The sequence below is a fragment of the Moschus berezovskii genome, chromosome 15 (assembly GCF_049115385.1).
Source record: "Moschus berezovskii isolate FMDL1 chromosome 15, NW_MosBer_1.0, whole genome shotgun sequence".
Taxonomy (NCBI): Eukaryota; Metazoa; Chordata; class Mammalia; order Artiodactyla; family Moschidae; genus Moschus; species Moschus berezovskii.
Window position 1 is genome coordinate 29,696,467 of NC_142474.1, and position 25,266 is coordinate 29,721,732.

The 25,266-nt window shown below is 58.7% G+C and overlaps 1 protein-coding gene across 2 annotated transcripts; it reads left to right on the top strand.

Annotated features, from left to right (window-relative positions):
- The first annotated feature begins 118 nt into the window (after window positions 1–118).
- On the top strand, window positions 119–24,576 carry SLCO4A1 (solute carrier organic anion transporter family member 4A1). Of its 2 annotated transcripts, none has more exons than XM_055433702.2 (12): window positions 119–200; window positions 11,170–11,999; window positions 12,938–13,028; window positions 13,623–13,744; window positions 14,115–14,226; window positions 17,524–17,678; window positions 19,107–19,302; window positions 19,846–20,011; window positions 20,114–20,286; window positions 20,548–20,612; window positions 21,211–21,359; window positions 23,358–24,576. In XM_055433702.2, the coding sequence occupies exons 1-12, from the start codon at window positions 130–132 to the stop codon at window positions 23,520–23,522; spliced, it is 2,295 nt and encodes a 764-aa protein (XP_055289677.2). In that variant the 5' UTR covers window positions 119–129; the 3' UTR covers window positions 23,523–24,576. The 2 variants fall into 2 exon arrangements, with proteins under 2 accessions (XP_055289677.2, XP_055289686.1); XM_055433711.2 differs by lacking the exon at window positions 119–200 and adding an exon at window positions 9,718–9,905.
- Window positions 24,577–25,266: the final 690 nt, after the last annotated feature.

The window sequence follows — 25,266 nt, forward strand, 5'->3', positions numbered from 1 at the left end:
CGCGCGCTCAGCCAGCTGTCACCTCAGTGGGCGGGCCCGGGGGTGCGAGGGGCCGGGCCCAGCCTACTCGGCGCTGCCATTGGCCAGAGTAAGTGAGGCCTCCGTGGTGGGCGGGCCCGGAGAGGATGAATGAAGCGGGAGTGGGCGCCGAGCGTCCGCCAGAGCGTGGTGAGCAGCGCGGCAGCCCGGACCTCTGGACGGTAAGTGCGCGGGGCAGCGAGGGCTGCCGAGGTTCGGGGCGCCTTCACGGGCGCGCCGCCTAGGTGCGCCGGGCAGCGACCTGCTGACGTCAGGGGCACGGCAGGTGCCCGCAGACACTGGGCGGGGGCTAGGGGGTTGAGGTGGCGCCGGCGCTGGCGCGGCTGGAATGTCAGGCAGCTCGGGACGCTGGGCCCCGGCAGTGCGCCCCGCTGCCCGCCTGCCCCTTGGGACCGGTTGCAAAACTCACCACCTCTCGCTGCCGGTTCCGCGGGCAGGGCGCCTCCGCGGAGGCTCGAGGAAGGGAAGGGGACGGGTGGTGGTTGGGGCTCGGGCGGGGATGAAAGGAGGGCCGTGGGTGGTGGCCGAGTCAGGTGGCCCGGCACGCACGCAGCTCAGGCCACGCGGATCGCGCCAGTATAGACGCGCCTCTCGGAGCGGCTGGGCCCCCACCTGCGGCAGATGCCGCTACTGCTGAGTCAAGGAGGAAATCGTCATGAGCAGAAGTTTCTCGCGGGTGGCCTCGCTTTGTTCGCGCCACCGCGCTCCAGACACCTCGGGGAGGGGAGCGCGGGCGGAGCCGGCTCCGCGGGCTGGGCGGGGTGGGTGCGAGGGACTGGTCCCAGCCTGTGCGATGCTGGGCGCTCCGCTGTCCCGGCCCCGCCACGCGAGGTCCCCCGAGCCCTGCACAGAGCCGGTAGCTGAGGGAGGATGGACAAGGGTACAGCCCATGCTCTGCGCCCAGTGGGCAGCTTGGCCAAAGACCTGGAAACCGATGCAGAGGCTGGGATTCCAAGCCCGAGGAGCAAGCCTGGGCATTGCCGAACCTGGTGGGGAGAACCTGGCCAGGTATTGGGGTCTGGCCTCGGGGAAAGAGGCCCGTGGTTTCCCCTCCCCTCCCACCACGTGCCCCTCTGGGGGCTCCCTCTGCTGGGTCAGACTTGGTATGGGGCCTGTTTCTCTCAGGACCACATGAGTTTTCCACAGTGAAGTAACCAAGTTCCTAGTGACCACTTTTCATGGTGCTTTTGGGAACTTGGGTTTGTTCTGTCTGATCAGAAACCGGCTCCAAGGAGGAGGTAGGGTGAACCGTGATCACCGAGGTGCTGTTCGGTTTTCTTTGTGCAGCCTGGAGCGTGTGGACTTCAGGGTAGAGAAGACACGGGGTTCAGCCAGGTCGGAGGAGCCCTAATACCAGCAGCAATCTAACAACTGCAGGCTGAGCTCTTGGGTCACCAAGCACTTAGCACAGCAGGCCTTGTGCTGCAGGCTTTGAGTATCAACTCATGGAAACCTCCCTCCACTCACATGGGAGTTGCTGTTGCTCCCACTTCCCAGATGAGTAAACCGAGGCACTGAGCTGCAAGATGACTTGCCCAAAGTCACACTGGAGAATGTGGTAGAGAGGTCTGAGTCCATGTTTGTGTGATTCCAGACATTCTACAGCTCTGTACCTGGGGAAGACGGAAACCCAGGAGAGCCAGGCCTGACGCAGGGCAAGGTCCCCAAAGGCGGGCAGCACCTTAGGGGACAGGAGCATTTGGCTGGACAGCCCAGCCCCATGGGGGCAGGGAGGAGGCTTTCCCAGGTGCTGCCAGAGGGCAGGCAGGGAGAGGCATCCTGGTGGGACCCCCACCTGCACCCTGACCATCCTGCATCAGGACTCATCCCTCAGTCCTGCTGGGCGGGGTTGGCAGACACTGCCTGGAAATTTTTCACGGGGCTGCTACCTACCCAATGGTTATGACCTAACCCTGGTTCCCTGGGCGTGGCCCCTGTGGCAGGTGTCCAAACCAAGTCCATCCCCACTGCCATGGTGAGGCAGCCGGGAGATGGGAAGTCAGGCAGGACAGCAGTGTGAGGGAGATCTTGGGGCTGGTGTCTGGTCTTAGCCTCCGGTCTGGTTTGAGTGCCCAATTCCCAATGACTCAGCTTGGAAAGCCTGACCCTTGCTGGGTCGTGATGGACCTTAGGCTGGTTGTGGCTTGGGCTCTGGGTTATGTCTGGCTTCCAAACAGTTAAGGTCTCCCCTGCTCGCTGTGAAATCCAAGTTAACTCCAGGGCTCAGCGCTGTTTCCTCCATGCCCTTCTCGTCTCCATGAGTGAGAATCCAGCCCAGGTCATCACTGCTGAGCCGTACAAATTCGCAGCTTCACGCACTCTTGCTCTAGAGCTAGTTTCTGCTACTTGTGGTCAATCTGGGCCTCCCCACAGGCTACGGGCAGGTGCTGGCACAGACCCAGGTGCCCACCATCCTGATGGCACAGCAGGCCCAGTGGGGGGCCCAGAGGACTCGCCCTGGCCCAATTCCCGCTTCCTCCACTGCTTCCTCTGACTGGAGTGTGGACAGAGACCAGAGAGCCCACTTCCCACACCAGGAGGGGTGTATACGACAGTCATCGGGACAGTCAGCCACTTTTGTTCCTGGACATTCAGCTGCTGTGTGGCCTTGGCATGGTCATGGTGAGCATGGGTGCCCACATCTGGGCAGGATCCCCGTCTTCACCATGGACAAGCCTGCTGGGACCCTGCCCCAAGACAAGGCCCGCCAGCTCAGGCCTCTGATGACCTGGGCTCACAGAGATTCGGTGGAGCCAAGTCCTGCTGTGAGGGAGGGGGGCCATCCCAGCTATGGATGCTCTGGACCCAGGATGTATCTCCCGTGGGCTGGTCATGGGGACCCTTCCTCTGCTGGCCCAGGTCAGCCCTCAGCCCGCTGATGTCCATGACAGCCACGGCACAGCCCCCTTCCCACCAGAATTAGCCTCTTGGACCACGTCTCTGGGGGCGGAGGATGCACTCACAAACCACGTGCCTCTTACAAAAACTGCTCAGTCACGTGCGGCCAGTGAGGCTGCCTCAGGTCCAAGTACCAGGCTGACCTGGATCTGCTTGTCAGTGTCCAGAGTCACAGGCTCATGGACTGTGGGCTTCAAACATGTCCTCTCCTCCCATGTGTCCAGGGGCCACCTTTCCCCAGTGGCTTTTTTACCCAGCAAGCCTTGGGGATACCTGAGGAATCCCCCCTATACCCAGAAGACAGGGGTCTTGGGATTGCTGGGCTGAGGGTGGCACTCCCTTTCCACCCAACCTCAGGGCCCAACCTCTTGGCAGATGCATGGGGCTGGTACTTGGACCCATAGGCCTAAGAGGCCACCTGGGAGTGGCAGTGTCCGGCTTGTGCCGAGGCAGGCCCATCATGTGGACAGAACCTGCTCCCAGCACCCCCAGAGCCATGAGAGCCTCTACAGGTCTGTTCACCCCACCCTCCCACAGCCCGGGCTCGGGCTGTGGACTCAGGGTGGGAGCAGGAATGTCCACGCTGAGACAGCAGGACACTCCCTGCTGGATAGGTCCTCCTAGGTCTTCTTCAGACAGTTCTTCATTGTCGGCCTCCATGCAAAGCAGCTGGCTCCCTGCCCACTCACCTGTGTATGGTCACCAGGTTTGCAAATTAGGGTGTGCCGATGCTGCGGTGACTGCCTCAGGTCCCGCCGCCAGGGAGTCTGCTCTACAAATAGCTTTGAGACATGAATGTCCCTTCCTCTTCCCCATCCAGTCAGAGGAGGAGAGAGCAGGGGGAGTTTAGGAGGTGAGGGGAGAGGGCTGCCTGCAGAGCCCCCGGGGTTATGGGGAATGGAAGGAACAAGGTGGGGAGGCTGGGAGACAGCCAAGGGGGCCATGGTACAGGAGCTCCGTGGGGCTGCTGTGTCAGTGCGGGGCAGTCACCTGACGAAGGTGGTGGCCTTGGAGCAGTCAGATCGGGATGTCTGCTAGCTGGAGCGCAAGAAGGAAAGAGGAAGGAGAAATGAAACCTGTGATTCTTCCCTGGCTGCCAAGTTCTCAGTGGCATCAGGATGGAGCCTGGAGGCACCCCACACGTGTGGATGGGCCCCGCCTGCCCACCCCAGCCTCAGGTCTCCCTGGGGCATTTGCTCCAGCTGCAGCCAGACTATCCCATGGGGAGCCAGGCTAAGGAGCCTCAGGGGCCCAAGCATCACCATCTGAGGCTTAACATATTACTCTGGGTAATCCTGCATCCTTCCTACCTGCTGGGCTTTGCAGACAGACTTCAACTGGGAGGAGTAAATGCCTAGGGCAGGCCTGAGGAAGAAGTGGGCAGGGCCAAGCAGGTGAATGTGAAAACCACCAAGGTCAGTCCTTCACTGACCCCAGGATCTCAGTTCTTATAGGCAGGGCCACAGTGAGCCACCCACATGGGGCTGCGGGTGACTGTGAAGATGCGGGAGGATGGGGGAGAAGGAGCCAGGAGGGGACCCGGAGTTCTCAGCGCAGGCACCTCGGGATGCAGCCGATGTCCAGGTGTTGGAAGAAACCTTATCTTGCTTGTCTCGCAGAAGCCCCAGGTGCGGAACTGCTGGCTGGAGGCCCCAGGGAGCATGTTGTTCTCCTGCTAATCCTCCTGCCTAATCCTTCAAGCTCTGACTACCCCCAGGGAGCAGGGAGAGGCTCTGGCAAGAGGGAGACTCTCCCCACCCCATCACCTCCTCCTGCTTCCTACATGCTGCCGCCTGGCCAGGAGCAGGCCTGGATTGGACAAGGGGCAGGCATGGATGGGACAGCCCCTGCAAAAGCAGGCTCCCTGTGTGCCCCACATGGCCAAGGAGAACAGTCGCTCTCTTTCCTGCACGTGGAGGGGATTCTCTGTGCATCTAGGGCCAGGAGGGTGGTTAAAACCTTCATCAGAGTTGTTCCCAGCATCAGACATCTTTCCACAAGAACCAGAGCTGTAGAGCAGAAGAGTGGGCCTGCCTGGGTAGTTAGCAGGTGCCCCAGGGCCACCAGTCCCCTGCTGACCCCCTCTTTGGGGTCACGTGACTGAAGTACTCTGGAGACTTTGTCTTGGGGCAGTGGTCCAGCACAGAGGCTGAGAGGAGCCCTCCTGACTCAGGAGTGAGAGTTACATCCATAACATGGGGGCGCCCATGGTAGGGATTTCACATGTGCAGGAGACAGGTCAGTGTGCCGGGCCCAGGGGACAGTCATGGGTGAAGACGGTGGCAGTGTCCTGTCAGGTGCCCCTTCCCCATAGCCGGGCTCCTGGGCCTCTGTCAACTCCAAGCTGTGAGTCTCTCGGCAGCCTGCGCTATTTGGATTTGCAGCTGGGACAGTTTGCTACTGATTCTTAAGTGGTGGCCTAGAGTGTGGGGGACTGTGAACTCTTGTGAACGGGACGGTGTCCTGGGGATCCCCACTCCCACTGCCCAGCACAGACCTTGCACAGCAGGTGTTGACTCAGGATTACCTGCTGCGTGAGTCAGAGTTCTCCAGAGAAGCCCAGTTGATAGGAGACAGATTGCTATAAAAAGAGACTAATTAGAAGAGCTCAGCCCACGTGATTTTGTAAGATCTGCAGTTGCAAGCCGAGACCCGGCAGAGATGAAGTAAGTCATGTTTCCGTCTGAAAGTCACAGTCTTGAGACCCAGAAAGAACGATAAAGTGAAGTAAAGCAGGAAAATGCCCACGTCCCAGTTCAAAGGCAGCCCTGCTGGGCAGAGAAGAAAAGGGTCAACATTTCTGTTCTGTTCAGTCCTTCAACTGACTGGATGAGGCCCACTGTCCTGAATCTACTGATTCAGATGCTCACTGATTACAGAAATGCCCTCACAGCCACACCTGTAATGTTTGTCCAGCATCTGGGAGGTGCGCCCCAGGACCCACCAGACTGACAGGTAGAATCTGCCATCATGCTGCTCCTGGCTCTGAGATCATGGACAAGGCTCCAGGTTTAGCTGCGCCCGCCCCTTCAGCAGAAGGAGGGGGCAGGGCGAGATGCCTGGAGTTGGATGGTGCAGGCTCTCAGGTGAGGGTACCTTTACCCTGGACCTGGGGTGCTGGCCGGAGCAGGCCCAGCCCTCCTGTGGTTCAGTCTCCACCCGTTGTCCCCTTCACGTCCCCCACTTCCCATCTCCTGCTTGAGTCTTCCTCCACCATCCAGCTGTAGTCACCTGGCCCCTCAACCATCAGCCAAGCCTGAAAGTTCAAGTCCTGGAAGAGACGCCACACTGTAGGTCAGGCCTCAGTGGCAGGTGGGAAGCAGATACGCTTTTCTGCTAAAACAATTTCCAAGTAGATGGAAACCTAGGCCACAGGCACAGGGTCCAGGAGAGGAATTGGAGGGGTGGCCCAACTTCCTCCCCGAGCCCTACAGCGTCGTCCAGTCCTCGAGGGACCCAGCTGGCCTCTAAGTGGTGCTGCCACTGGACTCTGCTGCCCTGCCACCCTCCCACCCGCTTTTTGGCCTGAGACAGAGAAACAAAAGACAGTGGTCTTGGGGCTCGGCCTGGCTTTCAAGGGAGTTGACCAACCATATGGAGGACAGCTGTGGAGTCATCTTCTCCTAGCTGAGCCTCGAGGGGTCAGGGGGCAGGGGTCACCTCTGACCATTGCACAAGTAGGTCCAGGAAGGAAATCACCCTGAGTGGCCTGGGCTGCACCTCCAGGCTCTAGCAGTGTTGTCTCGAGGGAGCTGATGCTTGGGAGCCTGAGACAGAGCAGCTGGCCATGCCCACCGCCCCCCACCCACACCTGAGTCTGAGTCCTGGACTCACTGTGGTGCCTGAAACGCCCTCGTGACAGTGCTGGCAGCTCCTTCAGGCCCGATTCTCAGCAAACCTTTGGGTGAAATCAAGTCCTTGAGCTGCACACATAGCAAAGTGTCCTTTAAGCCCAGGGCAGGCATCAGCATGACCATCTGTGTTCACTTGCGGAGCCGACTCCTAACACCACACACACCCAGCACACGTCGCCCGAGATCTTGGTACAAACTCAGGAATCTCCTCCTGAGGGACACGGGGCCCTCCTCAAAGCTGAGATCCCTGCGTCACAGGATCCACATGCCTGCCAACGGAGGAGACACCAGACACCACTGGCTCCACATCATGGGTGTCTGTCTGCACCCGACCCCACACACACAGACACCCCAGCACCTGTGTCACCCAATGGCCCACCCACCTGATTTCTGATCCAAACACTGCTGATGAGGGTGGCGTCTTCAACTGGCGCATAGCACGTGGAGCAGAATCAGGGCTCAGTTACAGTTTGGGTGGATGCCATCATAGGCTGCCTCATGGATGGGGGTGGCGTCAAGGTCTACACTCAGGCTGTTGTGTCCTGGCCATCACAGCCACTCCTGACGGACCTGGCCGGGAGGCACCAGGACTATGTACTGAGTGATGCTGTGGTCCCATTTACTTCTCAGGCCATATGGGTGGTGACCACTGCTGGTCACTTGGTTAAATGTCTAAAATGGGATTTTCTGTCTGCGAATTGAAGAGCGAGCGATATGCCTGATAGTAGACTGACTTTCTGTGTTTGTGTCAGAGACCAGAGCTCATGGCTCAGATCAATGTCATGCTGACCTAGAGCTGTTTGTGCCACCCACACTGGCCTTCCAGTCTTGTTAAATGGGCTCTCTTTTCAAATAGGAAGGACTCTATTTCTTAGTGACCATGCTAGTCATGAAAGCTTAGCGGCCTGGCTGCCCCCTAAACCCTGCTGGGGCCCGATCCTTCCTGTCCTGGCTCCTGCATTTCTCCTGCTGGGGGGTCAGTGGGAGAGTTAAACAAGCTGGGGGAGGAGTAAACAAGTCTGTGATTTTGCAGTTCCTCCTGGGAACACCCACCCACCGATGATAACTCCTTGGCCTGGTACTGCCCTCCATCCCCACAGGCCACTAGACCAGCCTCTCCGAACAGCCAATCCCCTTGGCCTGCTTGGGGCAACTCTCTCTGGGTCTACCCCAGCCTAGGTTGGGGTCCAGGGCCCTGTTGGTTATGTGTGTGCATTCATGTGCTTGAGCATGAAAAGTGCAGACAGTGGTATGTGCTCAGATATATGTACACATAGATGTGTTGTGCGTGTGTTGTGTGTGTGTACCTACCTGTGTAGGCACACTGAGACAAAACACTGGCGGGACGAGCCCCACAGCACCAACACATGGTGGCCTCTGGGCCATGATGAGCCTGTTCTGTTTTTCTCTGAGTTTCTCTGTCGGGAGAGTGTTGGAGCCACGGGCTGGGGAGTAGGAAGGCAGAGCTGTCCTGTCCCAGGGCTCACGCTTGTAACCAGCCACGCTGTTCCACAGCAGCCCGGGCTCCCGTGTGAACCGTGGGCACAGCTGCTTCGGGAGCTGGTCTGCGGGCACAGATATATTGATTTCTGTCCACTAGGAGCCTTGACGATCCTTCCCCTTCTGCAGGCACCTTCCTTGTAGCTCTCATGACCAAGCCTGGTGTGCCAGGGTGCGTAGCTCTAAAAATATAGCTCTGGGCATCGTCACGGATCCAGGGATGACTGAGAGGAACTTTTTCTGTCCACACTTGGCCTCAAGATCTGGCTGCTGATTCCCTGGCAGTGCCAGTTTCCAAAATAAACAGTGGGCTCCGTGAGTCCATGACACACAGTTGGTCACGGTTCTTTGAATGAAATGTTGGCAAGGACACCTGTGACTCTCGCACGTGGTCTCATCCTAACCAGCCCCAGCTGGCTGTGTGACCGCGAGGAAATTGCTGACCTCTCTGGGTCCAATTCCCTTTCCTGGAAGATGGGCTGTGCCCAGGTGTGCACCAGTGACAGGGACAGCTTGGGTGTGGAGCTCAGACACCAGAAAGTGGGATGTTGCCATTTCGTGCCCACGGCCTGGCCCCAAGGGAGGCCGGAGAGGAGGCCGGGGTGAGGCTAAAATGAGCCAACACAGAGCCTCTGAGGAGCAGGCCGAGGTCTGTAGGAAAGACAGGGTGCGCCAGCCTCAACGCACCTACAAGGGGCTCATGGGAGGCAGTGCTCCCTCCCAGTGCAGAACTGCCTCCTGGCCCGGGGTGTGGTCCCACCACAGTCAGTCCCCTCACCCTGGGCTGCTTCCCGGTTTGCAAGATTAACACAAGAGAAGCCATTCTTTTGTTTAAAAACAGGCAGTACTGGGAATTCCCTTGTGGTCCCGTGGTTGTTGTTGGTGGTTTTGTTGCTAAGTCATGTCCGACTCTTCTGACCCCGTGGACCTGCAGGCTGCCAGGCTCTTCTGTCCGTGAGATTCTCCAGGCAAGAATATTGGAGCATTTCCATTTCCTCTGAGATCCCACACTGCAGGGGGCCCAGGTTCAATCCCTGCTTGGGAAACTAAGATTCTGTAAGCCAGGCAGCTCTCATGGCCAAAAACCAGCCCACGGACACCCCAAAACTGCCATCCCAAGGGCTGAAGGATCTGTTTGTGGCCACTGTGGCTGAAAAGCCCTCTTTGCTCTCAAGCAGCAGGGCCCAGGCAAGGTGCAGCTCCCCTGAGGCATGCCTGGTGTCCCTCTCTGACCCCACAACCCGAGAGTGTCAGTGGGAACAGCCCTCTGCCTTTACCGCTAGGCATACATCCTGTTCTGAGTGCCTGTGGCCTCCTGGAAGCCAGGACTCCTTGGGGGCTGCGTGAAGGTCCTATAACAGAGGACCACCAACAGGAGACTTACAAGGACAGAACTTTGTTCCCCCAGGTCTCAAGGCCAGAATCTGGGTGTGGGCAGGGTTGCCTTCTGTCTGGAGGCTCCAGGGAGGGGCCTTCTCGCCTCTTCCAGCTCCTGGTCTCCCCACCCCTACTGGCATCCTGGGCTTGTGGCTGCATCACTGCATCTCTGCCTCCTTGTCAATGGCTTTTCTCCTGAGGACACAATCACAGGATTTGGAGACATCCCCAAGCCAGGTTGTGTGTGCATGCCCAGTTGTGTCTGACTCTTTGTGACCTCAGGGACTGTAGCCTGCCAGGCACCTCTGCCCATGGGATTTCCCAAGCAAGAATACTGGAGTGGGTTGCCGTGCCCTCCTCCAGGAGATCTTCCTAACCCAGGGATCAAACCTGTGTCTCCTGAATTACTGGCGGATTTCAGGATGGCTGCATCTCAAATCAAAGATCACGTCTGCAAAGACACTTTTTCCAAATGAGGTCATGCTCAGGGTCGGGGAGGGGGGACATTCCTTTTCTAGGGGACCACCATTCTCCCTTCCATGTCCCCGGCAAAGCGGCTCTATCACTAGGTGCCTGAAGGGCTCGGTCCACAGATCTGATCTGAGATGAGTCTGGGGCAGCCTCAGGCCTCCGGGCAGCGGCCCCTCCTCTGGCATTTTCATGGGCGGCAGGGGTGTAGGTGCAAGCAAGGTGGGAAAATCAGCTTCTTTCCTCTTAGGATGCAGAGTGCTTGTTGCTGCCTGGGTTCCCAGGCAACCTTGGGGCAGACAGAGAGCCTGTTGACCTGGCATAGGGACCACCCTCTCTCAAAGTTTGGGAGTGTTGGGGTGCACAGGAGCCCCGGGGAGCCTCAAAATGCAGTGATTTCATGGCCCTGACTGAGCTCCTTTTTTTCAGGGGCCAGGAGTCAGAGTGAGGCCCATAGAGGGCAGGCTGGGAGTTTGCAGAAAGATGTAGGGTTGGCATGACCTCCCTTAACCTGCCTGCGGGGCTGCAGACCACAGTGGTTTCAGCATCTTGAGAGACTGGCCACGAGCGAGGCCCAGTACCAGCTGACGCTCCTGTCCAGTGCCACCCCAGGGGTCTGGGGCACCTGCCCTTATCCCTTCCTCACTCCCACACTCCCCACACTCTGGACTCTGATTTCCCTTTTGTGCGAGAGTGTGACGCCAGCCGGGTGTGAGTTCAGAGCAGGGGGCAGTCATCTGTCCCGGGCGGAACACACAGTTCAAGCTGGTGAGCCAAGACCATGGGGAAGGTGTGGGTCGGGGAGACTCAGGTGTTCACACAGCGTCCGACTCAGTCCTGCTGTATCTCAGCTCTGCTCTCTGCTCTGTGGCCTTGTTCAGGCTGGGGGTGCCCTGAGTGTGTGGGTCTGGATCCCAGGAGGGGGCTGGTCAGGAAGGCCACCCCACCAGGCTGGACACTGGGCAAGCAGAGTGCAAGGCCTGGGGAGGGTTCTCCTGGAGCTGGAAACGCTAACCAACAATTCTTCCCGCAGATTGAACCAGCTGCTGGAATCCCGCGTGCCCGTTCCCACTGCTGTCACCGCCACACACTCAGCAGAGATGCTCCAGCACTCGACGGGGAACAAGCCCCTTGTCTCGATGCCGCAGCTGGTCTTCCCCGGCCCACCCTCAGGCACCAACAGCGAGTGTGACCGCACACCCCCCAGCAGGCGGGTGTCGCTCAGTGCACCCCTGAGCCAGCCGCTGTGCCAGCCTGAGAAGCGTGGGCCCCAGGCGGCCCAGGAGGTGTGCTACGTGGCAGCTGGACAGCCCGGGGAGGCTTGCGGCTGGTGGGCCTTTGCCCCCGCGTGCCTGCAGGCCTTCAACACGCCGCGGGGCTTCCTGCTGTTCCTGTGCGCGGCCTCCTTCCTGCAGGGCATGACGGTGAATGGCTTCATCAACACCATCATCACGTCCATCGAACGGCGCTACGACCTTCACAGCTACCAGAGCGGCCTCATCGCCAGCTCCTACGACATGGCCGCTTGCCTCTGCCTCACCTTCGTGGGCTACTTCGGAGGCCAAGGTCACAAGCCCCGCTGGTTGGGCTGGGGCGTGCTGCTCATGGGCGCCGGCTCGCTGGTCTTCGCGCTGCCACACTTCACCGCCGGCCGCTACGAGGTGCAGGTGGACGAGGTTGTGGGGACCTGCTGGGCCAACCGCAGCTCAACGTGCAGGGACGGTGCCTCCGGCCTGTCCAGCTACCGGCTGGTCTTCATGCTGGGCCAGTTCCTGCACGGCATGGGTGCCACACCGCTCTACACACTGGGCGTCACCTACCTGGACGAGAACGTCAAGTCCAGCTACTCACCCGTCTACATTGGTGAGTGGGCGGGCGTGCTGGCAGTGAGGCCCACCAGGCGTCTGCTCGAAGCCCAGCCCTGTCCAAGCCCCTTATGTGCATTTCCTCATTGGTCACATGCGGTCACATCTGGCCTCAGGGGCTCCTAGGCGAGGTGGCAGGTGAGCACAGGCCTGAATTTCACCTGACGCCTCAGGTGATGGAGGTGGTGCTGGCCGAGCTCAATCTGATCCCCATACATCTTATGGGTTTCAAAGCACGTGCACTCTGGTGGTCCAGTGGTTAGGACTCTGCACCTTCACTGCAGGGGACCCAGCTTTGATCCCTGTTTGGGAAACTAAGATCCCACAAGTTGGACTCAGCTGGTGGCCGGCTACAGAGCTGGGCACTGCCATGCCTCCCATGGGGGATAGCCTCGAGCCTCATGCTGCCCCCGAGACCCTCTTGTTTATTTGGGTGAGATTTCCGAGCTCTCAGCCTTAATGCCGCCCACTTCTCTGAGTGCATCCTGCACGGTCTATTCTCCCAGGGCAGGGCCGGGGTCACTGGAGAGCCCTGCTCCGCCCAGCCAGGCTCGCTCGCTGTCCCACTTCCTACATCCACCATTATGTGGCAGGTGTCGTTCTGAGGCCTGGGGTGGGGTGGGGGGAGCATTTGGGACCCAGGTGAGCCCACAGCTCCACACAGGTGCCACCCTCAACTTGCAAAATGAGGATCTCTGGATCTTTTGAGGGAGAAAGAGTCCATGGGGGTGTCTGTGAGGCTTTGAGAGGAATGTTTTAAAATCACCTTGAAAGGTTGACACTGGCCGATATCAGGCAAGTGGAGACGGTACAAGGAACACCCAGGTTAAAGGGGTTCCCGCCTAGGGCTGCAGTGGAGGGCAGAGATGCAGGGGCTTCTCTCAGGTGGGCAAGTGGGGCAGTGGGTCCTGATGACTCTGCTCCTTTCCTTTCCAGCCACCTTCTACACCGCGGCCATCCTTGGCCCCGCAGCCGGCTACCTGGTGGGTGGTGCCCTGCTGAACATTTACACTGATATCAGCCAACAGTGAGTGACCTGGGCCCTACAGCTGTGGGCTAGCCCACAGGGAAAGCGCCACTGTTGGTGCAGGGGGATGGTGGCCCTGGGCAGGGATCCAGACTGGCCCTGCTCTGATGGACTGGGGAGTCTGGGGACCACTTGGGACACTGGGGGAGGGGACAGTATAGATGGACGGCCTCCCAGAGCTGGGAGAGACCAGCCACAACTGCCCCCGTGCTCTTTGCCGAGGCCAGGGCATCAGCCGCGCCTCCTCTGCACTGCTTTGGGAGGGGGGTGTTCCTTGCCCCACTCTTGCTGGGAGAGCCTGGCCCCCTGCCAGCTGCCAGTCCTCATGGCCTTGTTGGGAGGCAGCCTGGCAGGCCCCAGAGGAAGGGATGGACCTGAGCAGGCCTCACAGCATCTGCCAGCCACGGTGCATCCCCACCCCACGTCTTTCCTGATGCCCTCATCCACTGCTGGTCCCAGACCTGGTGTGGGAGGGGGCATCAGGGCAGAACCTTTGGCCTCTGCTTCTCACTGACCAGCAGGCAAAAGGTTGCCTGGTGTGTGTGCTCTGGATGCAGTGAGCACAGCACTGACCCTGAGTGTCTCTTGCTGCAGGACGGAGCTGACCACCGAGAGCCCGCTGTGGGTGGGTGCCTGGTGGATCGGCTTCCTGGGCACCGGGGCCGCTGCCTTCCTCGTCGCGGTCCCCATCCTCGGCTACCCACGGCAGCTGCCAGGTGAGTGCTTCCTGTCCCAAATGAATGGGAGACAGGACACCCTGTCCCCTGCTCCTCCTCCTCCTTTCATCCGCTGGGCAATGCTGCCCTCCTGCAGGGCAGCCCGACCCATGAGCTCCCTCTATGCCTGCCACCTCTACTCGCTCAGGGACCCAAGGGAGAGGCTTGTTTCAATGGGGGAGGTGTGCCCCTTTCAATTCCTTCCCTCTGGTCCCCTGCTGAGCCCTGCAGACACTCCCCCTTCCCTGCCAGTCTGTCACCATGGTGCCTCTAGTGTCTGTCCAGGAGCCTTGTCTACCAGCTGGTCCCACACCCGGGAGAGGCACTGGGGCCTTGGGTCTCTGCCACTCACCAACATCCATCCTTTCAGGCTCCCAGCGCTATGTGGTCATGAGAGCATCTGAAACATACCAGCTGAAGGACAGTAGCCACAAGCTGACCAGCAACCCTGACTTCGGGAAAACCATCAGCGACCTGCCTCTGTAAGGACCTCGGGGCCTATTGTCTGTGCCTGTGTGTCCTGCAGACCCTTTAGGGTCCTCCACGTGCTGGGTCTTCGCCCTCAGCTAGGAGAGTCCTATGACCCCTCAAGGCCATGTGGGAAGCCCACACCCCCTATACATCCCATGACCCAGGAACCTTCAGGTCTTGGCTCCAAAACTTAGGCAAAAAGATTAAGAAGCAGCAGACAGAACCCTCTGGCATGGAGCCACTGAGGGCCAGTTCTGACACCCCACAGTGCCTGCCCCCAACTGCCCAGGCCTGTGGACCCAGGGACCCATTCATACTGCTGCATGGCAGGTTCTGGGGGCCGTGTCTGGTGCCTCCTCATGGTCACTAAGTGAACCCCTGATGCTAGGGTGAGTTGCCCTGCAGACAATGAGTCCACAGTCCTCAGGGAAGCTACTGACCCCACCCCCAGGAGTCACCCCTCCACCTGTCCTCTGACCGTTTCACTGGGGGTCACCTGCACGTGCCCTCGGGGTTCCATGGAAGGAACCATCCAGCCTTTACCTCCTCTTGGGCAGTGATGACCTGTTTATGTCACGTGTGACCTGGCCTCACTGCTGACGTCACCGTGTCAGGACAAATAGAACCAAGGCTGCTGGGATCTCAGAGGGACTGTGTTGGGAGGGGGCTCCCGGTGGGCCAGGGCCCCTCGTCGGGGCATTCTGTGAGGGGTTCTCCCCAGCAGGGGGAAGAGTCCCTCAAATCACCTGCCTGAGTTCAGCCTCACTGAGCGCCCCTCTGCCCCGCAGCTTCCTGAGCCCATGAATGTCCCCCTGGGGGCTGGGGGCTGTCAGTGGTGGGAATGAGCCCCCGATGTCTGTCTTCAATGCAGGGAGGATGATGTGGGGTCAGGAAAGCCCTGGGCTGCTTGCTGCCTGGTTAGACCCTCAGAAGAGCTACCCACTCAGGAGTTGCCCATGAGAGTGGCAGAGCCAGCCCAGGGCCACACTGGCTGGGGACACACTCTTCCTGTCTCCCAATACCACAGTGGAGCTGGGTGCAGGGCCACCCAGTCCCTCAGAGCAGCGCCAGCACCAAGGGTGTTAACAGCCTGGTCCCCTTAGCCCCAGGGACAAAGTGCAGAGATAAGGAGATTTCTGCTCAGGCTTGGCTCCCTGAACCGGCTGCTGCTGATAAAAGGAATCCAGGAACATGGCCCTCTGTCAAAGTCATGGCTAGTTCTCTGAGCCAAAGTTCAATACAGGAATTTCAGCTGAGGAACCTACAGACAGGGATTAAGAAATGAGGAAGTTCACATATTTCTGGGAAGAGTCACCTGGCCTGAGCTTCTCTGAGCATCCCCATAACCTGGGCAGGTCCGGGAAGGGACTGGCCGCACCCAGGGCTTCCCCGCTGCCACACAGGCACACACACAAACACTCACACATGCATACACAGGCACACACGAACGCACACAGGCATACACACATGTGCACACACAGGCGCACACACACACTCACACACGGACACACAGGCACACATACATGTATACAGGTGCACACACAGGCACACACGCATGCACACAGGCACACACACGTACACACAAGGCACGTGCACACACAGGCACACACACACGCACACACAGGCACACACACATGTATATAGGTGCACACACAGGCACACACGTGCACACACAGGCGCACACACACACACAGGCACACACTCATGTATACAGGTGCACACACAGGCACACACGCATGCACACAGGCACATGCACACGCACACAGGCACACACGTGCACACATAGGCACTCACACACACATAGGCACATACACAAACACACATGTGTGCACACATAGGCACACACTCACGCATGCATACAGGCACACACACAAACACACAGGCGCATGCACACACACACACAGGCACACACACAAACACACACATGCACACACAGGCACACACACTCACACATGCACACACAGGCACACACGTGAACACAGGCACACACGTGCACACACATGCACACACAGGCACACACACACGTGTACAGGTGCACACACAGTCTAGTCCCAGACAGCCTCACCAAGACGGCATTTCCTCTGCATCTTATTTCCTCCATGTATGTGGGACTCGGACTGTTGATCAGAAAGAAGCCTGGTCATAAGTCCTCTAGCCTGGAAGTCAGTTCTAAAATGGAATCAGGCCCCTGTTTGCATCAGGAGGGAGACAGAGGCTGCTCTGAGGTTAACCTGAGCAGCTATGGGGGAGGGGTGACTTCATTAGTGTCGATCCCCTCCCCTGGGGGTTGTGACCGCACTACGAGCTCCTACTAGGCAGGATCCAATTTATTGCTGGCCTGTGTCCTCAAAATGAAGAGCGTTTCAGCGTCAGGGTGTCCGCACTGCTTTGACAGGTGCGCTGATGGCTGGGCCTGGCGGGGTTTCCCTCCTGGGAGGGTCCCACTCATATCTGAGGGACTGGTTCTCCGGGCGCGTCTCCCTCCTAGGAGTGTGACCCAGATTGTCTCAGGGGTGGGACTTCCCTCCTGGGAGGGTGAGCCGCAATGTCTGCGGGGCTGGCTCTGCGGGCAGGGGGCTCGTGAGGCCTCAGCTGCAGACACTGAGAATAAGAGCAAAGGCGGCCGTCCTCAGCCGCGCGACAGGCTCTGTCAGCACAGCCGTTTGCCACCAGAGTTTGCCTGCTCGTGGGCACCTGAGAAGACCCATGGCTCCAAGAGAAACTGCCCCCAGCCCACATCGCTTTCTCAAGCCCCTGGTGTCACCCCACTAGCCACTGTCTCCCAGGTGCCCACCAAGAGGAGTTGGGAACCAGTCAAGCCCACCAGGGGCTCCTTGGAGGGGTCCCTGGCTCCAAACCATGGGTCTTCCCACCACCCCCTTTCACTGGTGGTGCTTGAGTCGGCCCCCCTGCAGGCCCTGATCCCCTCTCCTGGCGGCCACCCAGTCCTGGATGATGACAACGGCCTGTCCCCTCCCTCCGCTCCTGTCCCAGGCCCCTCTGCTGGTCCTCCCAGCTGCCCCCGGGGCTGATTCAGTAGCATCGTGATCCCTCGGGGTCTCTCTCCACACTGGAGCCAGACTCTGTGACCCCTGCCTTTCCCACGGGCTCCAGATCCCGGCACCAGCGCTCACCTGCCCCATGCTTGGTTTCTCTGGAGTAAATGTGGGGTGGCCCCCACTCTCCTGCACCCCTCCCACTCCTCCGTCAGAAGTAGGGCTCGTTGTGTTCAGGTGGGAGGAGCTCTGACTCTGGCCCACTCTGATTCTCAGCCTCTTCTCTCTGGTCTCCGTTCCCCTCCGCCGCAGCTCCATCTGGCTCCTCCTAAAGAACCCCACGTTCATCCTGCTCTGCCTGGCTGGGGCCACCGAGGCCACACTCATCGCTGGCATGTCCACGTTCGGGCCCAAGTTCCTTGAGTCGCAGTTCAGCCTCAGCGCCTCGGAAGCCGCCACCTTGTTTGGTGAGAACACTCCTTGAGTCTTAGGGGAAAGGGTCCGCTGCTTTTTCATCAGTTTTCAGAGGAGCCTTTGATAATCTCTTCTAGAAAACCCCAGGCAGTGCCACCCACATGGGCCACACATCCTGGGTGTGTGGCCTTGCCCAGACAGGGGCCCAGAGCAGGCATCCAGGCTCCTACAGGAGAGTTCTGATCATACTTAGAAAGCCCTCCTCCCCAATGGAGAAGAAGGTCATTACTGGGGGATGGCTGGTTTCTCCATGGGCCCTGGGGAGCCTGGGCCTTTGTGTCCCTGGTCATGGCGGAAAGGGTTTGGGTGGCAGATCCCACTAGACCCCCTTGGGCCTGGCCATCCCTGGGAGCCAGGTGATGAGTGTCCTGGGGTCTTCCTGAGTCTTGAGACCTGGGCTACCTTGGCTGAAGGCATACTGTGGTCAGAGGTGTTTGGCCTTCCCAGGAGAGGGTCCTCCTCAGGACCCTCCTCCCAGCCCTGTTCATGGCATAGCCCTGTGTTTGGGGGCAACCATGGCCTCACAGAGAGCATGCCAGGCATGAGGTATGTGGGGTCCATCCTGGCCAGGCCCCACCCACAGGGCTCCTTTCCCTGCATAGGTGGATGATGTCAGATTTGGGCCCTACCCCCCGACTAATGCCCCTAGACACCCCTCCTTGCTGGCCTCATGGCTGAGCCTGTCTGCCCACATCCCCACCCAAGCAGCTGTTTCCTCTTCCCCACAGCAGCCAACAATCCCTTCTTAGAACAGCATGGCCCTGGGGTCCCCAGAGCTGGTCTCAATCTGGGGAGAGGGGCTCACTGAGCCCAGGGGCTTTGAGGTCTCCTCCTCCCACTCCCGTCTGTACCCCACCTCTGGGTGACCTGGAAGCCACACGCCAATGAAGCCATGCATGCCGTGTGCTCAGTCACCTCAGTTGTGTCCACCTCTGTGGGACCCTATGGACTGCAGCCCACCAGGCTCCCAGGGATCGAACCCAGGTTTCCCACATTGCCAGCAGATTCTTCACCATCTGAGCCACCAGGGAAGCCCTACTTCATACCAAATGGCAGCAGCCACCAGCTTCTCCAAATACCTACTTGTGGTCAGACTCTGACTGCATGGGCCCGGAAGTGTGTTTGTCCGATGGCCTCCCCAGCAGGTGGGGCTGGGGGCCAGTAACCTGTTGTCTTCCCTGTCCTATTCTTCCCCTGCTTCCCTGGGCCTCTGAGTGGCTGGCCTGGTGGCCTCCCCAGGCCCGGGGTCCCCGAGAGCACCAGTCAGGGTTCCCACGTGAGGTGCAGAGCCCAGCACTGCCACGAGAATGGGGGCCCATGACTGTGCACCTCCATCTCCCCATCTGCAAAGCGGAGATGAGACCCAGCTGGCCCCACCCCCAAGGCCCCCAGGATGGCCCTGAGCCCTTCCCTCTCCTCAGGGTACCTGGTGGTGCCAGCGGGAGGTGGAGGCACATTCCTGGGTGGATTCTTTGTGAACAAGTTCAAGCTCCGAGGCTCCGGCATCATCAAGTTCTGCCTGCTCTGCACCCTGGTCAGCCTGCTGGCCTTCTTCATCTTCCTCATGCACTGCCCCGGGGTGCCCATGGCAGGTGTGACCGCCGGGTACAACGGGAGGTAAGGGCCAGACAGCACCGGGGTGAGGGGAGACCCCTGCGTGTGCTGGGGGGACCAGGGGTTCCTGGAAAAGAGGTGGAGTCTGGCACTTGGGGTGCAGTCACTGGAGGTGGTTATAACAGCAGGGGGACTTCCCAGGTGGCGCTAGTGGTAAAGAATCCACCTGCCAATGCAGGAGACATAAGAGACATGGGTTTGACTCCTGGGTCGTGAAGATTCCCCTGGAGAAGGGAATGGCAACCCTCTCTACTATTCTTGCCTGGAGAATCCCACAGACAGAGGAGCCTTGTGAGCTACGGTCCATGGGCTTACAAAGAGTTGGACATGAATGAAGTGACTTAGCAAATACGCAAACATAACAGCTAGGGTGATGACCTCAGTGGGGCCTGGTGGCCGGTCCCTGAGCCTCTGTCTGTAAAATGGGACAGTGGCAGCCCCAGCTGTGGAGCAAACTCAGCGAGTTCAGAACCCCTCAGTTGTGGGCCGGTGAGGACCAGACCCCAGACTGGCCTCCACCCCACCGTCACGTTCTTCTGCCTGCAGCCTCCTGCCTGAAGGCCACCTGGAGCTGATGGCTGCCTGCAACATTCACTGCGGCTGCCAGCCAGAACATTACAGCCCCGTGTGCGGCTCCGACGGCCTCATGTACTACTCGCCGTGCTATGCAGGTTGCTTGGAGGTGGCCGTATCTGGCCCAGGCGGCCAAAAGGTAAGAGTGGCCGCTGAGCACGTGGTCGGTGCCCGGTCGTGGGGCGGGGGTTGGGGCCCCGCCGCTTCCTCCTGTAATCAGCGCTGTTGTTGCGCTCCTCAGGTGTACCGAGACTGTAGCTGTGTCCCTCAGAATTTTTCCTCTGGTTTTGGCCATGCTACCGCAGGGAAATGCACTTCAACTTGTCAGAGAAAGCCCCTCCTTCTGGTTTTCATATTCGTTGTAATTGTCTTTACCTTCCTCAGCAGCATTCCTGCACTAACAGCGACTTTACGGTAAGCCCGGGGCGGGGTTCGCTCTGGTCCAGAACCTTCCCTTTGCAGCTAAGCTGGAGCTCTGCGGATCCCTGAAGGGTGTGTGCCGGGCCCCGAAGAGCTCTGGCAGGAAAGAGCTGACTGCCTCTTGCAATGCTTGCCACCTGGGGAGGTGGTGATGCAGCCTGGGGCTCGGCCAGGACCCGGAGCCGCCATGGGGGTGTTATGTGTAAGGCAACCAAGCTTCCCCAGACATTGACTGGTGTTGGTTTTCCATTGCAGGTGCGTCTGTGATCAGCAGAGATCCTTTGCACTGGGAATCCAGTGGATCGTGGTTAGAACTCTAGGTACTGTGCTGTGTAAGGGAGCCAAGCACAGTTGTGTAGTGTGTTCACTGCACAAGAGCACACACCAGGCTGAAGAGCCTCCCAGCAGGAGGCTATGTTGCCCCAGGGAAGGATGCCATTCCTTAACAGTCCACTAGAGGGACCCCTGGCCATTTATTTGCCCTGAGGGTGCCGTTCAGTCACTTAATCTTGTCTGACTCTTTGCAACCCCATAGACTACAGCACGCCAGGCTTCCCTGTCCTTCACCAACCCTTGGAGCTTGCCCAAACTCATGTCCATTGAGTGGATGATGCCCTCCAACCATATCTTCCTCCATTGCCCCTTCTCCTCCTGCCCTCAATCTTTCCCAACATCAGGGTCTTTTCTAAACAACCCAGAGTGTGCCCTTTCCTCAGTAACACACAGACTCCACCAGAGTCAAAGATCATGGGGCATCTTGGTTGCAGAGGCAAGTCCCCAGAGGAAGGAGCACTTAAGTTCCCTTTGCACCCCCTGAGAACACCTTCCCGAAGGCCCATGCTGTACGGGTCGCTGGCACTGCACCCCCGCCCTGGCTCCCCAGATGTGTCCACTCACTGAGTGCACCTCTCCTCACAGGCAGCATCCCAGGGCCCATTGCCTTCGGCTGGGTGATCGACAAGGCATGTCTGCTCTGGCAAGACCAGTGTGGCCAGCAGGGCTCCTGCTTTGTGTACCAGAATTCGGCCATGAGCTGGTACCTGCTCATTGCAGGGCTGGGGTACAAGGTGAGTAGGGCAGCGTCCCCCCAGGGGCACTGTGGGGGAGGGGTGGGAGCCCTAGAGTCCATTCCAAAGAGCCAAGAGTCTTCTCCCACTAGTTCGGGGGTCTAGGCAGCCCCTGGGTTCTTCCAGGGTTCTTCCAACAGCTTCATCCCCCACTGGAGGGGGTGCCCTGGGTATCAGCCCTGCATCTGGTTCCCAGAAAGGGATCCTTCCCTGTTCCGAGCGGTCACTATTGGGACGTGATGACCTGATGCCAGTGGAGGCAATGGTGGGACAGCAAGCCCAGGGCTTATGTCCAGCCCACCTCCATCCCCCTGCCCTCTGGAGCCCTCATCATCCCCCACCCACTCACCCCCCCCCCAACCCATGGCTTGCCCTGGGGTTCTGGTCAGCTGAGGCTTTGGAGAAATCAAAAACCACTCCCCTGAGCAAGAGCCAGGCAGGCCTGCCCACTCTGGGCTGGTGGGCTGGGAGGGTCCACAAGCTGAGTTTCTCCCTCTGCCTCTCTGGTGACCCTTGAGTTACGTCCCACTTCTCAGTCTGACCCTCTGCTTTCAACTCTTAAGAGAACCTTTCTGCTGTATCTTTCCACACAAGCTCTGCAGGGAGAAGCTTAGTATTTTCATTTTGAATTTACCCCCTTTGGAGGAAAAGGTGCAAGACTTCCCAAATAGAGCAGAATCCTAGGGCTGGTCTAGAAGAATGTTTCGGTTTTCTTCTTCGGGTGGAAGGTAGACTCAGGATGTCATACTGGCAGAACCGCCTCTTTGGAGAGAGCCGCAAAGACAGGATTTTCAGCCACCTTTGGGTTTATCTCCCCGAAGATTAACTTAAAAATAGCCAAGTGTGAGAAGGGATTTGTGCGGCCCTGGACAAGTAGGTCAATTCAAAGAGTCGCGCCCACACAGGGAGCTGGCCCTTGCTTTCCTTTTTCCCTGTTGTGTGATCCCTCAGCCAGAGCAACTGGCTGGTTCCCAGACCACTCTCTGCCCAGATAGCACCCCCAGAACCTCGGCACTGGGGTGGGATCGGCTCCCAAAGTCAGTGCTAATTTTAGTGGAAGTGGGGGTGGGGCAGCTAGTGCTCCCGTCAGGTCACAAGGTCACTGGAGGAAATAGCCTCTTGTCATTGCAGTTTCAGGTCCATCCACCCAGGCAGTGCCCCTGTGAAAACCCAGCTTTCACACCTTAAACACACACACACATACAGAGAGCAGCATGCCTGCCCACAATGTCATCTTCCAGATGGCCTGAGACTCCGGCATCAGCAGGGGGTGATCTGGGTAGTGGCTGCAGTGAAGTGACCACCAACGCTGACCACCTCTTTCTTAGGTTCAGGGGCAGCTATGACAAAAGACCCCACACTGGGGCTTAGACAGAAATTAATTCTTTCTGTTCTGGAAGCCAAGTATCCAATATCAAGGTGTCTGCAGTGTCCATTCCATCTGGGATTTCTGAGGGGCTCTGTCAGCTGCCTCCCCCTCCCTCCTTCCCCCTCCCAGTGGCTCCTCCACCCTTGGGTCTCCTAGGCTTCTGGGAGCAGCACCCCATCTCTACCTCCATCTTGGCTGCTCCCTGAGAGTGTGTCAGCCCCCCTTCTCTATGCGGACACCAGTCATTGGACCTCATGCAGAATGACTGCAACACCCCTAACTTAATTATGCCCACAAAGATCCTATTTTCAGATCGAGTCCTGCTCACAGGTTCGGGGAGTCAGGACATATCTTTTGGGGTACACTGTTCAGCCCACAGCAAGCACCCCCCCACTTCACCCAGTGCCCTTGTTTCAAGTCAAATCCAATTTTTCATTCTCCCACTAAAAATATTGGTATCCAAGTTGGGTCTGGCTGTGCAGGACAGATGGGTCCTCTGGCCAGAGCAGGGCCTGGCTCTCCAGGATGCTGTGAGGAACCCGGGGCCAGGCCAGGGGCTCAGAAGCGGGAGCACCTGGGACCTCTGGGCGGGCAGCTCTGTCAAGGTCCAGTGGCTCCTTTCTCTCCAGGTCCTGGGCTCCATCTTCTTTGCCATTGCCTGCTTTCTGTACAAGAGCCCATTGGGGTCTTCTGATGGCCTGGAGGCTTCTCTGCCCAGCCAGTCCTCGGCCTCTGACAACCCCTCAGATCTTCAGGAAGCCCCCTCAGCTGTCCAGATCCAGAGTGATGTCTGACGGCCCACCTGCCCATGCAGGGGCACGGACTTGCCATGTAGCACTTCCTGGAAACACTGTCTCATGGCTCCCCGGAAGCGGGGACCCCTCCCCGATTGAGCCCCAGCATTGAAGACCTACAAAAATCTGCCGGTGGATCTTGGGGGACTGAGCTGATGACCACGTGTCAAAGCCTCAAGGGCACCGAGGAGGAAGAAGGCAAGATGCATCCAAGTGGAAGCCCCTGACCCAGCCCCCCTGGACCTCACCAGACGGAGCAGGGTGACCGACTCTTGGCTTGGAAGGAGCAGCTGGCTTCCCTGCTGGATGAAGCACCGTCTCTCTTTGGTCCCTCACTCTCCGCTCTTTCCCATGGACTTATCCAGATGGCGTCCCTGGGAGCCTCAGGGTCCTTTGGAAACATGAACAGCTGTGCTTGTAAAGCCACCTGTGCCCTCCTGTGTGACTGCATCTGTCACTGCACAGAATGCAAAACCACCTGTGGACTCCAGGAAGCTGCTTCCATGTCCCCTCCTCTCTCCTTCCAGCGGCAGATGCCTGCAGTGAGCGGTGCACAGTGGAGACGCTGAGCTCCCTTCATGGTCTTAGATGCCCGGGGCTCCTCACGGTGCTCATGATGATGCTGGCCTGGTTGAGGCCACTTGGAGGAAGGGACAGGGATCCCACACCATGGACAAGTCGGTGCCTTGGAGCTCCTGGGTGGGTCCATGGCATTTTTCATGCAGGCTGCCTTGATGTCCCACGTTTCTCCTGATAAAGAGGAGACCCGGGGGCTGTGTCCTGGGGGGACTTCTCCTTCATGCGTTGTTGTAAACCTGCTGTCACCTCCTGTCCTCAGGCTCACAACCCCACAGCGGGACGGGAGCAACCTAAGAATGTAGCTATGGACCCATATTCTGCATAAGCACTTATTTATGGAATTTGTTTTTACCTGACTGTGTGCTGAGCACTTATGAATTCTACCCAGAGAGCATTGGGACTTGTGTGGAATGTTTACTGCCCGTGTCTTCTGTTAAAACTGTATGTGTGTAAATATATTTTAATATTTAAAGCAGATGTTCCTGCCTGGTGTGTTTTATTACCATAAATCTGTAAAGTTCAGCAGTTTTGCAAATTGTCCGAGTGGGCTGCCCTGGGGCAAGCCTTGATTGAGGTCCCTCCCACTCCTCAAAGTGGTGACCCCTTCCCCATGTGACCTGAGTCCCCTCCCTTCAGGGCCCAGAGCCCAAGTTGGGGGCAGTGGGCTTGGCCCTCAGCCAGGGCCCCGCTTCCCACCACTGTGGGATTCAAGGGTGACTGGATACCGTGGCCGGCACTTGTGTGTGTGGACACACATATGCACACCTGTCAGACCCAGCCCAGGGTTACTCTTTCCCTAAATGTCCAAATGTGACAGAGCAGTGACCAGATCGGGCTGTGACCCTGTCTGCTTCATCTCCTGAAGGTGGGAGGTGGCGATCACCATTCTCACTGGATGCTTCTTGGAAGAGGCAGAACAGGAGGCATCTGGTTCCCGGCTCTGCCCATCCTGGCGCCTGCGGCTGGCGCTCTGGTGTCTCATTACACAGGGCACATCGGCCCCTCTGCCTCCTCTGGGGATCCATTGATGTGGACAGAATCACTGGTTGAATCTGGGGGTAGGGGGATCCTCAGGCGCCAGCTCTGGGTGTGAGCTATAGCCAGCCCTCAGCCCTGTTTTTCCTAGCTGCTCTGCAGTTGCAACCATGGACCCCAGAGGGCAGCA